General features: G+C 43.6%; 2 protein-coding genes across 2 annotated transcripts; one reads left to right on the top strand and one right to left on the bottom strand.

Annotated features, from left to right (window-relative positions):
- Positions 1 to 33: 33 nt before the first annotated feature.
- On the bottom strand, positions 34 to 8,812 carry LOC148317566 (integrin alpha-M-like). The gene is made up of 30 exons (XM_088283874.1): positions 8,704 to 8,812; positions 8,241 to 8,343; positions 8,064 to 8,161; positions 7,164 to 7,234; positions 6,973 to 7,087; positions 5,911 to 6,038; positions 5,695 to 5,837; positions 5,444 to 5,594; positions 5,212 to 5,362; positions 4,876 to 4,949; positions 4,693 to 4,807; positions 4,345 to 4,481; positions 4,052 to 4,198; positions 3,752 to 3,961; positions 3,500 to 3,633; positions 3,080 to 3,222; positions 2,849 to 3,003; positions 2,638 to 2,763; positions 2,480 to 2,553; positions 2,279 to 2,420; positions 1,802 to 1,900; positions 1,611 to 1,690; positions 1,452 to 1,538; positions 1,321 to 1,390; positions 1,146 to 1,244; positions 972 to 1,052; positions 790 to 900; positions 595 to 708; positions 411 to 521; positions 34 to 327 (listed from the first exon to the last, which is right to left on the bottom strand). The coding sequence occupies exons 1-30, from the start codon at positions 8,738 to 8,740 to the stop codon at positions 226 to 228; spliced, it is 3,408 nt and encodes a 1,135-aa protein (XP_088140000.1). The 5' UTR covers positions 8,741 to 8,812; the 3' UTR covers positions 34 to 225.
- A 2,163-nt stretch (positions 8,813 to 10,975) lies between these two features.
- On the top strand, positions 10,976 to 13,759 carry aldoab (aldolase, fructose-bisphosphate A b). Its single transcript, XM_088283889.1, has 7 exons — positions 10,976 to 11,086; positions 11,828 to 11,946; positions 12,142 to 12,408; positions 12,515 to 12,675; positions 12,737 to 12,995; positions 13,201 to 13,400; positions 13,605 to 13,759. Exons 2-7 carry the CDS (start codon positions 11,835 to 11,837, stop codon positions 13,695 to 13,697), a joined length of 1,092 nt encoding a protein of 363 aa, XP_088140015.1. The 5' UTR covers positions 10,976 to 11,086; positions 11,828 to 11,834; the 3' UTR covers positions 13,698 to 13,759.
- Positions 13,760 to 13,850: the final 91 nt, after the last annotated feature.

Genomic DNA, 13,850 nt, shown 5'->3' on the forward strand with positions numbered 1-13,850 from the left:
TGAAGAATTTAAACAATACAACGAAATGCATAATCACATATGAAAAATGATAGATATTTTAATGACATTGTTATTGATGTCATACAAATGCAGCCGTTGTTTAAGCTTATACACACAAAATAATAGTGCAAAAATGTCATTCTGTATGTTCTCATCAATCGGACAATGACCTCAGTGTTTTGGGCACTTTCAAGCAAAAGGCTGAAGTTAACTGAAGCAATCGTATTACGAATGCGTGAGTGTGACCTCGTCATGCACCGGGCCATCTGTTTCTGTGCCGTCGGCATCGTTCATCATCTCCTTGTATTTACTCTTGAAAAATCCAGCCTGTGAATACAAAAATGTTGGAATATTATCAAGATGCATTTGTGTGATATATCCATTTATTTCGTGTGTACTTATTTTCTCACCTTATAAAGAACAGCTGAAAGTATAACCAATATAGCCAGCCCCCCTAAGGAACCACCAACTATCTCTTTGGTAAAGTCCGGTTGAGGATACACTTCCACCTCGGTTTCAATCTAAAATGATAATTAAAGTCGAATATCATTTGAATCGACACATCCGAGCCATTCCAGCTTGATGCAAAATTACCTTGTGCACGGGAGGATTGTTATTAGATGATGTCGAAAAGAAGATGTACTTGTTCTTGTCATACTCCAGATTGGCCGTGGTGGTCAAGATGAACTTGGCTTTGTCGAGTCCAATCTGTTTGAGAATAACAGCAGAAAGGAGGTCAGTGCAATTGAAGAGCTTCGAATCCGTTTACACACACGCTTGAGGCACTACCTGCTGGAGCCACGTGGAGCTCATATTGGCTGATATTTTGTACTGTTTGCCCTCTAGCCTTCCCATAAACCGATGGCACTTGAATACCCGGCATGTGGCCACCGAGCAGTCCTGTGGGACGTCCGAGCACATTTTATGCAGTCGAGTCGAATGATGTGCCCGAAAACAAACGGTTGTCTTACCACTCGCTTGTATTTTTGCATCTGACCGACCAAATCAGAGACATTTGCCGTTTCATCATTGCTGTATTGACAGTCTGGAATCTGAAATGGAGACAGTTCACGTCACTTCAGCAGCGATGCTCTCCATGAACGTGTTCAAACAGCGATCGTAAGAGTGGCAATACGATGCGCAACCTGCAAAGAGCTCAGGTTCGCCCAGATGTCCTTTTCGCCAAGTTTCACGGGCACCCTGATCACCACTGTGACGTTAAATGCTCGAATGTTGTTGGAAACCTAAATCAAAGTCAACAGTTGCGTTTCAACAAAATAATCAATCAACCCGAGGCTCTCCTCCTAATAATGACTTTACCAGAACGGACTGCTGGACTGATTTCTGCTCGTCATTATTTCCAAAGGTGAAATTGACGTGGCTGAGGGAACTGAAAAGAAATGTCTGATGAAAGTTACGCTCACATTGTCGTTGACTGTCCAAAGACATACCTTGCCATCGTAACAAAAATGCTGTACTTCACACCAATGTCTTTCACTTGGTAAAGTTGGCTTAAATCCGAGTGTTGCTCGTTCCCACTAAAAATGAGACAACAGTTGAATTGTGCCAACTAATAATAGCGGCGTTCACGTTGGTTTGAAGAATTCGACCTTGTTGCATTTGCTGTGACAAAAATGCTGCTGTCCAGTCGGCTGTTGCTTTCGATGCCGTAGGAAACCACAAAGACAACCTGAAATGTCAGCATTTGTTTTGGGTCTCCGGAGCATTAGAATACAAATCTCTCTCAGAGGTGGCAAAAGTACTAAGTACTCGGTGGTTTTTACATAGCAACAAAACAAACCGTTGAGTTACTCCTGAAAATAGGCTTGTCAATGGTACAGTCCGTCTTCCCCCGAGAGAGGCCACCTTCACTGTCCAAGGAGTTGCACTCAATTCGTCCCTTTATGGGGGAAAAAAAAATATCCAGAATCATTTCTCAAAGGTTGAAGAGAGTCAACTGGACTCTTCTTGTTTGTTGATGATTTGATTTTACCCTTGATCCAAAAGACTTCTTCAGTTCTAGAGTTTAAGAGTCTAATGAAGAGGCATTCCTTTGAAGACAATAACATCCAAATTACGGATATTCGGCAAGACCACTTAACAGAGGATGAGGTTTGCCTTAACCGGGCAGAGGTCTCGTCCACACTTAAAATTTAGAACCGAAGACGCCTTTTGGATTAAAGTTCAAACATTTTCCACAAACAAAAAGAGTCCACTAGCCACCATTTAACCCAAATGGTGGTAGCAAGAGCGGAAGAAGTTTTGTTCATGTTCTTACCTGCAGTATACTAAACCTCCTGTAGGAGAACTCGGCTGGGTACGTGAGAACAACAAGGGTGTTGTACGAGTTTTCCCCCAGGTTCTCCACGGATACGGTGACATCCAAGAGTTCATCGATGCCCACTTTGACCTCCAACGATCTGCTCCATGATGAGAGAGGTCAAACATTGCCGAAGCGGAACTAAAAAAAATGTTTTACCTGCTAAAATTGAAATGCAGCTTGAGGTTATCTACGCATTTTTTGTCAAGGCCACAGTCAATCTCAAAGGCCAACTGTGGAGAGCAGATGACGGGTGAACAGTTGGAAGCGCCGCATGAGATCTTTGACGGTTACAAAGGCACAGAAAGCTGCCTCACCGGATGAATCGTGGCCATCTGGGCCTGTCTGTCCAGACTCGGGCTCAGGTTATTGGCGGCGGGCAAACCGTCAAATGTGAATCTGAGCTCATTGTAAATCGGATTCGCAGCGTCTTCTGGGCAGGGCTGTGAACATCGACATGGTGATGCAAGAGACACTTGAGAAGCACGGGAGCCTTAAACGGGCCGTCGGCGCCCTCCCACAACTCACTTCGATCAAGAAGTTGACACTGAAGCATTGTGTCACGGCTAAATCGAGAATCATGCTCCCACTCTTTTCTCGGTTTTTGCCGCTGATGTACGCTCGGTTGTTGGGCACCTTGCGGGTTGCGTCCAGCGTTAAAGTGTAATTAACTCTCGCTGACGCTGTGACATGTTCAAGTGTCGGCGTTAACATGATGCAGACGCGAGTGGTTGAATGAAGAATTTGAGAATCGGGCACCTCTTTGGACGCTTGAGTGTCTGTTCATCACAAAGCAGATATCGGCCACAAAATTCTTTGCGTTGTTGCAGTCGGCGTTTTTCGTTGAGACTTGCTTTGGTGTGTAGGACAGCATGCTTTCTACCCGCACGACGGGTTTGGATCTGGAAACGCACAGAGGGTGATACAAATGATGCTTTGCCCGGCTAAAACAACGGGGATCGCCAAGTATCAAAGCGCAAGGCTGAGAGGTCTCGTTTCGATTTAGTTTGCAGGAATACGCAAAATTGGCCGTGCAGTGACAATGTTCTGGGGTTGATTCTCAGCTCAGACTTCCCGCATATTAATTAAAGGCTACAATTGGTCGAGTAAAGCGAGCAAGTCTTAACATCTGAATTGGCTGCCGTAAAGCAATGACGCAACAATTGAGAATCCCTTTACCTGAGTAAGACGACTGTTCCTTTTGAACCCACCGCAAAGTCAGGCAGGTTGTCCCCACTCAGGTCCCCAGAGGACTGGCTTATGGACGTGCCGAAGAACCTGAGTCCTGACTTCAATTCTGAGCCTGCAATCCTCTATTGGAACGAATCAGTGGAAAGGAATCATTCATTCATTTATTTTTTAATCAGTCAAAAGACGATGTACAGACTGTGTGTACTTTTGCCACTGCTATGTGTCCGTTTTGTAATTCACCTGCGAGAATGTAGTAGAGATCCCTGTTCGCTCGCCATGAAATATGTAGACGCCGCCTTGTCCGTCGTCCTCCATCGGCGCACCGACCGCCAAGTCATTGAGTCCGTCCGCGTTGAGGTCAGGCAGTATGGCAAGGGAAGAGCCAAAACGCCCTCTGGGGGATTGGACTCCTCTGAGGACTACCGGAGAGTCGAACCGACACTCCACTTTCTGGTCGATACGTGAAGATGCGCCAGTGTTGATTGGATTGATTTGTCAGGGGGAAGTAAAAAAATCAAATCAATTCTCGAGGTGGCTCACCATGCCAATCATGGTGCAAGCGTAAACCCTCCCCTCTCGATCCACCTCCACAAACATGGGGGAAGATATGAGGATGATATCCGTGCTGGCGTCCCGATTCACATCCATGGCGCAGACCTCCGCCCCGAAATATTGGCCGATCTGATACTGCATCAACAAAAAACTGTTGTCATACAGAACATCTCTATTGGACCATTGTTGCTGTCAGGCGTCCCGTAGCCTTGTCATCTTATGTCCGTCAGACACTTGATATCAGGAATGAATACGTAACGTGTAACAGTGAGAGAGCGTACCCGCCACTTGAAGGGATCTATTGTTTGTTCCAGCCTATTTTGGGAAATCACCATCACAACTCCTCTATGTCGATATCTCGGAGCACCAAGTACCGTCAACCTTGCATAGCGCGTTTCGGCGACTGTCATGGAATAACCTGGAATAGAACGAGAAATGATGTGCAATGTGGCTACAGATCCAGCAGATGGTGCTGTTTGACTGGTGACTTGGTGAAGATAATTAAACAGCGCTCAAATCCTTATTACACAAGCTTGCCATTTTTTTTTTTTTTAATTCAGTTGTGATTGAGCACAATAAAGCGAAACAACGCAATCAATCCATTTCCCAAAATATCCTCACATTCGTACCCAGATAGCTATCAGGTTCAATGTTCATCGGCAAATAGGAACTTGCGCCCTGGCCTGTGTATGTTTGGAAGCCTCCCCTCCATTCGTTTGCCCCGACAGATGCCATCTGCATTCCCTGGAATGACCACAGAAATAGAAGGAAACACAACGATTGTGCTTTGCCTGTGTGCTGTGTTTTAGTACCCCAGGCACGTAGGCGGCACTGAAGCCCCGCTGAGCCATCTCCAATTTGAGGGTCTCGCCGCTCGATTGAGAGCCTGCCATCATGATGGAAACATGCATTACATTTTAACAATGTCAATTCTTTCTACTACAAAGAAGTTACACTGTTATGAGAATGCAATCTCCTGAAATATATTAAAAAAAAAATATGGTAATTTTTTTACTTAATCCTATAAAGAATCCAATAAATTGATTGACTATTTTTCTTAACATGGCATTGTAAAAGGCCGTTCATGGATTTCTTTGCGGAAGAAAAACAACACAACGCGGAACGTTATGCGGAATTTCTGTCAGTACCTTCGATAGCAAAGATGCTGTCCTGCAAAGTCTGCCGTATTGCATCGAGCGCGATGAAGTTCTCCACCCGAAACACGTGCTTTGTTGAGGGAGAAGACGCAATGTTGTCCAGCTCCTGCTTCGCCGCCGCCTTGTTAAATGCACGGCCCACCTGACCCCCAACAAAAATCAAATAAACATGGCAACATTTAAGAATGTGAACTTCCAACTTCCAGTGTGAAGTCCAACTCACCCCAATAGCAAATCGAACAATTTTTTTGGCTTCAGCTGCAGCTACTGCTGATGGCAAGTTTTTCTTGTCACTAGATTCTCCGTCTGTGATGACTATTAGAATCTTCTTCACTTTGGGCCTGGAACCTCTGCTTTCCACAAATACATTATCCCTAAACCAACACAAATAGCACTTTTTGAGAAAGAGTTTGTCATATTTGCTTTGTATTCCGATTGCATAAGAGGGTAGCGGAAAAAAAAACAACAACTTACACAACACTTCTGATGGCTCTGGCTGTTTTTGTCCCTCCACTTTGCTGTCTTATTCCAGCAATGTCATTTCTCCAGGTGTTAGTGTTGAAGTTAAAAAAATAATTATGGATGGCGGCATTGTTGGAGAATTGGATTACGGAAAACTTGGGGATACAGAAAAAAAAGATGTGTAATAGAATATATGCAAAAATACAAAATAGTCTTACAATTTTTCACCTTGGAATCTTTGCCCAAAAAGGACCCGATGAGATTAATGACAAACGTCTTCATTTTTACAAAGTCTGCCGCGGCCACGCTCCCCGAGCCATCCAGCAGAAATGCGATGTCTGCTTGACTTGGGCACTCTTGTCAAGAAAAAGAAGAAGAGGTTTTTTTTTTTTTTTTTTTCTTTTCATCACACTGAAACGATACCATTGGAGTCTGCGCTAAAACGATCTGGTGGCCGTTTGGGAGTGATAATAGCTCTCTGGCACCATCTAGTGGCTTTAATTGGATTTGCAAGAAACCACCTCACCAAAGGAAAAACGACCAATCATGAGAGAGCAGGTGTGTGGGACGAGGTGTCACTCATAGCAGACTGACCCGTTTGGGATGCAGGAGCTTTGCTGAAACTACTGTGGAATATCTTCCACAAAACAAGTCTCCCTCAGTTTCCAACAAGACTAGTCAGGTAAGTCCTTGACATCTATTTAAAAGTATTTTGTTTGTTAAATGTGTATTTCACTATTCTATAGCCTCTGCGGATTTGTGGAAACCAAATTTGTACGCACCTTGATGTTGATGTCATAAACATTTCTGGCGGACGAAGGACTTGAAAGGACTTTAGACAAAGGACTTTATAAGTCGATCGTTGGTGCACGACAAGTTAGTTACCAAATTAGCTGGCATGCCAAAGCATTTTTTTTAATACTTGGCTTAATAAAGATACGATAATTTTCTAACCAGTGTTAACAGATCGCCATTCTCAACATCCCGCTGTCATCTTTTTCAGGAAGAAGATCAAATTCACACCTCTAGCAAATCGGAACACAAAAGGGAGTTGATTCAGAAGCAACGTGGACTTATCTCAACGGGTACGTTTATCACCTTTTTTTGCTTTTTAAATAAAACGGATTATATTTGGCGTTAATGCTTACTCCATTACGAATAAGTTATGCTACCAATGTAGCAACCATGGCTAATGTTGGCTTGTTCGCATTGCTAATGCTATTTTAGTTTTGCTCGCACTACAATTGTTTAAGTGTATTGTTAGACATGCTAAAATAAAAAGTGCAGCACCGTCAATAGAAGAAGGCACAGGAGGTCCGATGTGGTCATAACGGTCTATCTGCAAGCACATGCCGTTGTACATGGTGATGCTTCCACAGTCATTTGGGATGGTTGGACCACATGCCTGCAAGGGGCCCGTTCAGTGGCGTGATGAGAAACGATGCACACGGCACTGACGTGCAAAACCACTTGTGACTCACGATGGTGGCTCGCGTGGATGGATCAATTGTCATGGCCAAACCAAGAGACATGTTGATGGCAAACGAGGGCACTGTGAGGGAGAGAGTCGGTGCACATATCTGATGAGACATATCTGAAGAGCTTATAATGTTAGGGAATTAGTGAAAAGTAAACGCTCCACTTTTTCAGAATATTACTGTTGCAAGAAGTTTACAGTAGTAGTAGTATAATATGAATGATTCATATCTACTATGGTCTAATTTTGCCTTGGGCCCAATGGAGTCATAGCTCCGCCTATGCCTCACTCACCCGAGACGTATAATAATAGATGCCTGAGGGAAAAAAAAAAAGAAAAAGCAGGTAGTGACTGTTAATTACTAGTTTATGGTTTTGTTCACAGGCAGACAATCAAGCTCCCCTCTCCAGTGCAATACAACAATAATTTAATTAAATATATCAAATAGATTAATTAAAAGATTAAATAGAAAATAAATATAAAGTAAAATGAATATTAAAAATTAAATTAATTATTAATAAATTAAAATGTAATTTATTAAAAATGTAATATATTTATATAATTTATATATATATATATATAATATATATGAATAAAATTGATTAAAAATTAATTTACAAAAAATAAAAATATTATAAAAATAATAAATAAAACCCACTTGAGGTAGTTCGCAACCCAAAAAAAACGGTCCGCCTATCAAAGCACATTATTTCACGTGCAACCTTCAGCTGCTGCAGCCAACGCGAGTGACGTCATGCATGTTGTCAAAGTGCTCTCGGAATAGTCGAGTTGAGCTGAGTCAACCAAGTTTATAATGGCTACCGTCATTGAAAAGCAACAATAATATCGTGGCCTTATGACTGATCCGTGAAGCGTGAAGGATTATACAAAGCCTGTCGCTCACCTGAAATTGGCAACACATTGCAGGACTCTGTGGAGCATTTAAAGATTTGCCCTCTTCTGTCTTCGGAATACTGATCAAGCGGTGCGCTGATCAGCAAGCTGTTCAAATACAACCAGACGAGCGATATTGTAATAAATCCCAACAAGACGACAATTTTAATTCAATTCTTTGACTCACTCGGCTTGTCTTTGCACTATCTGGTATCCAAAACTTTTTGCGGGGTTCCTCAAGGTCTTCCAAGCCACAGGGTCAATATTGAAAGCGACTGTCGTTTTAAATACTGAGAAGAAGCACAAAAAAAAAAAAAACTAACTAAAACCACTTGTGAAGTCGTGCTGATGCTGATATCCTACGTTGACCTACAGTAAGACCATATATGGTGTAGTGAACACTATCACCAGGAAGAGATGGTGTTTAAAAGATAATAATAATGAATGGAATCACAGATTTAAAGTCACTGAATTAATCCAATTGCGAGTAATGCTGTTTTAAAAATCATGAAATAAAGGAAATGACTTCTGCTTGATTATATCTACATCATTTCCAATAATTAAAGACCAACGTGTGCCCAATGAGAAAAAAATATGGACATTTATGTGATCATTGTCCGCCCGTTCAAATCAAGAGCCTTTTATCTTACCTGTCAGGAAAAGTGTCGTTGAAGTGAGCCAGTCCATTGTGTGACTGCACTGAAATGCTGCAAACGCTGCAAGGCAATAACACAGGAAGGCGTTGAAGGCGAAAATGACACAATCAATAACGTGACTGCTAAAAGAGGCGGTAAGAGGAACTCGGATGTAGACGGCCATGTCACCCACACTGCCTCTTAGCGAGTATCGAACGGCGTCAAATAATCTTTTTTTTTTTTTTTTTTTTTTCAATCTTGACAACTTGACAATTGGAACTGGAGTGATGTCCATTGCCGCTCTTTTGTTTTCATTGATGTTTTTTCACAGTCTTGCTGACAGATCATTGCCACAAATAAGGAATGAAACTGACTTGTTGTTTCATTCATCACCAAAGAAACCAAAATAACTCCTTTTGCTTTTACTTCCTCTGCGGCGTCTCATGCCATTGTTGGAGCAGGAAGTTACACATTGCGGCAGCTGTGCAAAATTCAGACATTTGTGCAATATCCCCCTTTTTCACCTTCTCATTTACTTAGTCACACACTTAAATTGCTTGCGTGTCGGCATATTGATGATTGAATATTATGTGCAGTGACACGAAGCGAGCATTCACAGCCATTAGTATATATATATATTTTTTATTTTTTTAATTATTTTTTTTTTTTAATCCTATTTGAAAGTCACAGAACGATGGGACAAAAATGACTCGTTATGACGTTCCATCTCTGATCTGTTTGGTTGTGAAAGTTCAGTCAAACTGTGGTGGCCTAAACAGATGTGCAGTAGGAGGTCACATCATGGAAAATGTCATGTGAAATTATATTCGGTGTCGGGGCGGAACTTGGCTCGAAACGATCAAAACTGTGCACGTTGATTTGTCATGACCACAAGCTACATTTTGGGAAGTTGAATTTTTTTTGTCTTTTCTGCTAACGTGACTTGCACATCACTTTTTTTCCCCCCACCCTTAGAATCGGTCAAAATAACGATATTAAAAAATAAAACTATTACTACTTTTTCTACCGCTTGTGTGTATAAGGGCGTATACATGAACAGGTTAAGTCAGTCGGAAGTAAAAAAAAAAAATGATAAAAAAAAAAATGGCCGTGTCAGTGTTACAAATCTTGACGCCCACGTGCAACTTTCTGCACGACGACTGGCCGATCAAAGCTTGTGCATGTGTGACCTTTACGGTGCGTGCCAACTGACCCTGACTTCCTCCCACCGAGAAAGGATGACAGGGAAAGGTCATGGAAAGGTCAAGGATCAGCTCGCGCTGCCTTACTGCAAGCAGGTTGGATTACTAAAAAGACATTTAGTGTCTCGCAGTTGATGCATTTGCAAGCTCGTCGTGTGTTTGCGCTAAAGTGCAGTGGTTCTCAGAATAGGGTCCGAGGACCAAAGTGAGGTCCGCCAGTCGTAGCTTGGGGATCCTCAATATAATGTCAATTTTTTGGCCAATTGAAAGCTCTGATCTGATTGTGACATCAACTCCCCGCCACTTTTTTCAAATTGCACTTTATTTCACATCGCTGCAAAGATCGTCTTTTTTTTTTTTAAAGAAAATGGTTGTATTACAACACAGGAACAGTCTTTTTTTTTTCAAGAATGAAAGGTGTATTTTATATAGTGTTTCGTCCCCCCCCCCCCAAAATAAATTGTGTAATATCACTTCAATAAAGTTGTGTGATCAAAATTGTTTTTTTTCCTTTAAAAGTAGGCAATTTTGAACTTTCTTTGGCAGTGAATCTCAAAATTTTCACACCAAGTACAAACTTGAAAAAAGTTTCTGCTCTCCAATTTATTATTATAAGCACATACAGTCAAGTATTTTTTTTTTAAAGTGCTTTAATAATGATTCCATTAAAGCTGTATTACACGTTAATATCATTGAAAATTGTACCTAAATAAATGTCAGTAAACACAAACCGTCTGGAGAGATTAAATGCAAATGTATTGAGCTTTAAAGTTAAATACAACTGAACTGAGCTTGGACAATGATTCTTTCTCACACCACTAGAGGGAGCCCGTATACCGCTAACAGTGCCTCTAACGCACTTTGTCCTTAGACTCCAAAAGTGAGAACCGTTTTTTTTTTTTTCTTTCTTTTTCTTTTTTATTTTCTTGCTTTCCTTCTGCGCCGTTTTGCCGTCTCACTAGACCGTTTGCCCTTTCGCTGGTCACCCGCCACCGCACCACTCCAGCCTGAGACGTGCTGAATGTCACGAGCCATCTCTGGTTGCGTCCTGTTCTTTTTATAGCCGAGCAGCTGAAATGTGAAGGGTCACAATGGGAGGATAAATACGCGGGCCAGCCAGCCCAGAGGGTGTCGCAGACGAAGGCCACTTCTCTACCTCCCTCTTTATTCTCCCAGCTCTCTTTCTGATCTCAAAGGTAAAAAGGACAAGTGTGATTTTAGTCACTTTTCTGTATTTCGCGTGTATTCAAAACATGCGCATGCACTTTTCCGTTCCACTCTGATGCAATAATTGACATTTACGCCTTATTCATCTCTCACTACCTTAAAAGTACCAATATCCGCCTTCTTTAAAGTAATGACGTTAAAATAAATGTATATAAGAGTTAATCTGTTGCGGCATGTTACGACATAGTTGTTAAATGTCCGAGCATGCCGTGTCACCTACTACCATAAATATTTAGCAGTTAAACCGTGATTGAAATAAGATGTTCAAATAATTCATAATTAATTCAGAAATCTTATGCTATGATTGTTTGCAGGCGTGACTTTTCCTTGTTTGTGCTAAGTTAGAGTGCATGCATTGCTTCGTTGTGTAAATTTAGTTCAGTCTCGTGTTGTCGGTCGGGGGGGGGGCGGTGAGGCGAGGCATGCAATGGAAGACCCGGAAAGGTCACGGATAAGAGGGAAGAAAATGGAATAGGTCAGACACATGCTTGTGGGCGTCGCCCAAATGTAAGTTGGTGGTGGGGGGCGGGGGGGGTTATTAAAAGAGTGACCAACCAGACCACCACTTGTCAGCCATCCGGCAGGATGTGCCGCAAACGTGCACATTGATGAGGTTTTTTTTTTTCTTTGAATCACAAATTCAGCAGATACTCTTCGATTTAACCTCGTTTTGCTCAATGTTCCTCTTTCTTTCTTCTCTCCGTGAACAGAGTCAAGATGCCTCACGCATACCCCTTCCTCACTCCTGAGCAGAAGAAGGAGCTCAGCGATATCGCTCACAAGATCGTCGCCCCCGGCAAGGGAATCCTCGCCGCCGATGAGTCTACCGGTAAAGATGACCCTTGCGCTACTCTTCCCCGTACACGTTTATTCTTTCAAATCAGACACTAAGCTTATTGTCTTAAAAAAAAAAACATTTTTTTTAAATAGTCCGAATAGTGATGAAGTATCCAAGAGAGTGAAGAGAATAGATTTCGTTGTCTGGCTCGGGTGCTCTCTAATTCCCCCCGGTTGCCCCCTCCAGGAAGCGTTGCCAAGCGCTTCCAGAGCATCAACGCTGAGAACACCGAGGAGAACAGGAGGCTGTACCGCCAGCTCCTCTTCACCGCAGACGAGCGCGCCACCCCCTGCATCGGCGGCGTCATCCTCTTCCACGAGACCATGTACCAGAAGAGCGACAGCGGCGTGCTCTTCCCCCAGCACCTCAAAGAGAGAGGCATGGTGGTGGGCATCAAGGTCGACAAAGGCGTCGTCCCTCTGGCCGGAACCAACGGCGAGACCACGACTCAGGGTGAGCTCAGACGACACCCGGGGTGCTTTCACACGGCAAGCGTGCGCTAACTTAGTGCCAGTTTGTGAATTTTGAAATGGCGAGATCTTTTTTTTTTTTGCACCAGGTCTCGATGGACTGTATGAGCGCTGCGCCCAGTACAAGAAGGACGGTGCCGACTTCGCCAAATGGCGTTGCGTGCTGAAGATCACGCCCACCACTCCCTCAAGACTGGCCATCATCGAGAACGCCAACGTCCTGGCCCGCTATGCCAGCATCTGCCAGATGGTACGCCGAGAGTGCGCTTCCATCTTTAATGACCTTACATAACGCTCCATAATCTCCTCAGCACGGCATCGTGCCCATCGTGGAGCCCGAGATCCTCCCCGATGGCGACCATGACCTGAAGCGCTGCCAGTACGTCACCGAGAAGGTCCTGGCTGCCGTTTACAAGGCTCTGTCCGACCACCACGTCTACCTGGAGGGCACTCTGCTCAAGCCCAACATGGTTACCGCCGGCCACTCCTGCTCCATGAAGTACAGCAACCAGGAGATTGCCATGGCAACCGTTACCGCCCTCCGCCGCACCGTGCCCCCCGCAGTCCCCGGTGCGACAAACCGCCAGGGGGTTCTCAGACTTTGGGTTTACAAACTCCTCCCCGCACTTGCTTTCGGGCCAATTATGAGCTCTGATGATTATTGATACTCATACACGATTTTTGTTCTTGCAACCAAACTTTTTTTCCCAGGCATGTCATGCCATGTTTAATTAGCGTTGGGCTCAAAAACGGTTCTTTTACTCTTCCTGCGTAGGCATCACCTTCTTGTCCGGTGGCCAGAGTGAGGAGGAGGCCTCGGTCAACCTGAACGCCATGAACCAGTGCCCTCTGCACAGACCCTGGGCCCTGACCTTCTCGTACGGACGTGCCCTGCAGGCGTCGGCCCTCAAGGCCTGGGGCGGCAAAAAGGAGAACGGAAAGGCATGCCAGGAGGAGTTCATCAAGAGAGCTCTGGTGCGTGTTGGCCGAAATCCTCGCACTGTGTATGCGAAAAGTACAAAATACTTGTGTAAAAAAAAAAAAAAAAAATGTATTCAGGTAAACGAACAGTAGAAGATTCAACTCCCTTTAAATGAAAAGGTTTCGTCTGAGATGTGCTTAAGTACAAATTTTTCTTTTTTATCGATTTTTACAGATTTCTTTTTTTTCCTCTTGCAGGCCAACAGTCAGGCATGCCAGGGAAAATACGCTTCCTCTGGATCCAGCGCTGCCGGCGGAGAGTCCCTGTTTGTGGCTAATCACGCTTATTAAAGCAAATCACCACATTCAACACCCTCTCACACTCGCGACGCCAGTCGCTCGGCTCTCTTAGTCACCTCTCCGCTAAAGTCAAGCGTCTCGCTTGAACGTGAGCGTGGGAAAAGCTCCTCGTCTAGGTTGCCGCAACCGTAAGATTTGCCTCCA

The sequence above is a fragment of the Idiotropiscis lumnitzeri genome, chromosome 20, assembly GCF_059441095.1.
Source record: "Idiotropiscis lumnitzeri isolate Australia: NSW breed Sydney's pygmy pipehorse chromosome 20, RoL_Ilum_1.0, whole genome shotgun sequence".
In the NCBI taxonomy this organism is placed as follows: Eukaryota; Metazoa; Chordata; class Actinopteri; order Syngnathiformes; family Syngnathidae; genus Idiotropiscis; species Idiotropiscis lumnitzeri.

What these genes read in the sequence shown, in the direction of transcription:
- LOC148317566 (XM_088283874.1), bottom strand. Translation starts at nt 8,740, where the DNA reads ATGGACTGGCTCACTTCAACGACACTTTTCCTGACAG. An exon ending in ATTTTTGTTACGATGGCAAG is followed by an intron (nt 1,391 to 1,451) that starts GTATGTCTTTGG and finishes ATTTCTTTTCAG; the next exon opens with TTCCCTCAGCCACGTCAATT. An exon ending in CGAACCTGAGCTCTTTGCAG is followed by an intron (nt 1,053 to 1,145) that starts GTTGCGCATCGT and finishes TCTCCATTTCAG; the next exon opens with ATTCCAGACTGTCAATACAG.
- aldoab (XM_088283889.1), top strand. Translation starts at nt 11,835, where the DNA reads ATGCCTCACGCATACCCCTTCCTCACTCCTGAGCAGAAGAAGGAGCTC. An exon ending in CGGCGAGACCACGACTCAGG is followed by an intron (nt 12,409 to 12,514) that starts GTGAGCTCAGAC and finishes TTTTTGCACCAG; the next exon opens with GTCTCGATGGACTGTATGAG. An exon ending in AGTTCATCAAGAGAGCTCTG is followed by an intron (nt 13,401 to 13,604) that starts GTGCGTGTTGGC and finishes TTCCTCTTGCAG; the next exon opens with GCCAACAGTCAGGCATGCCA.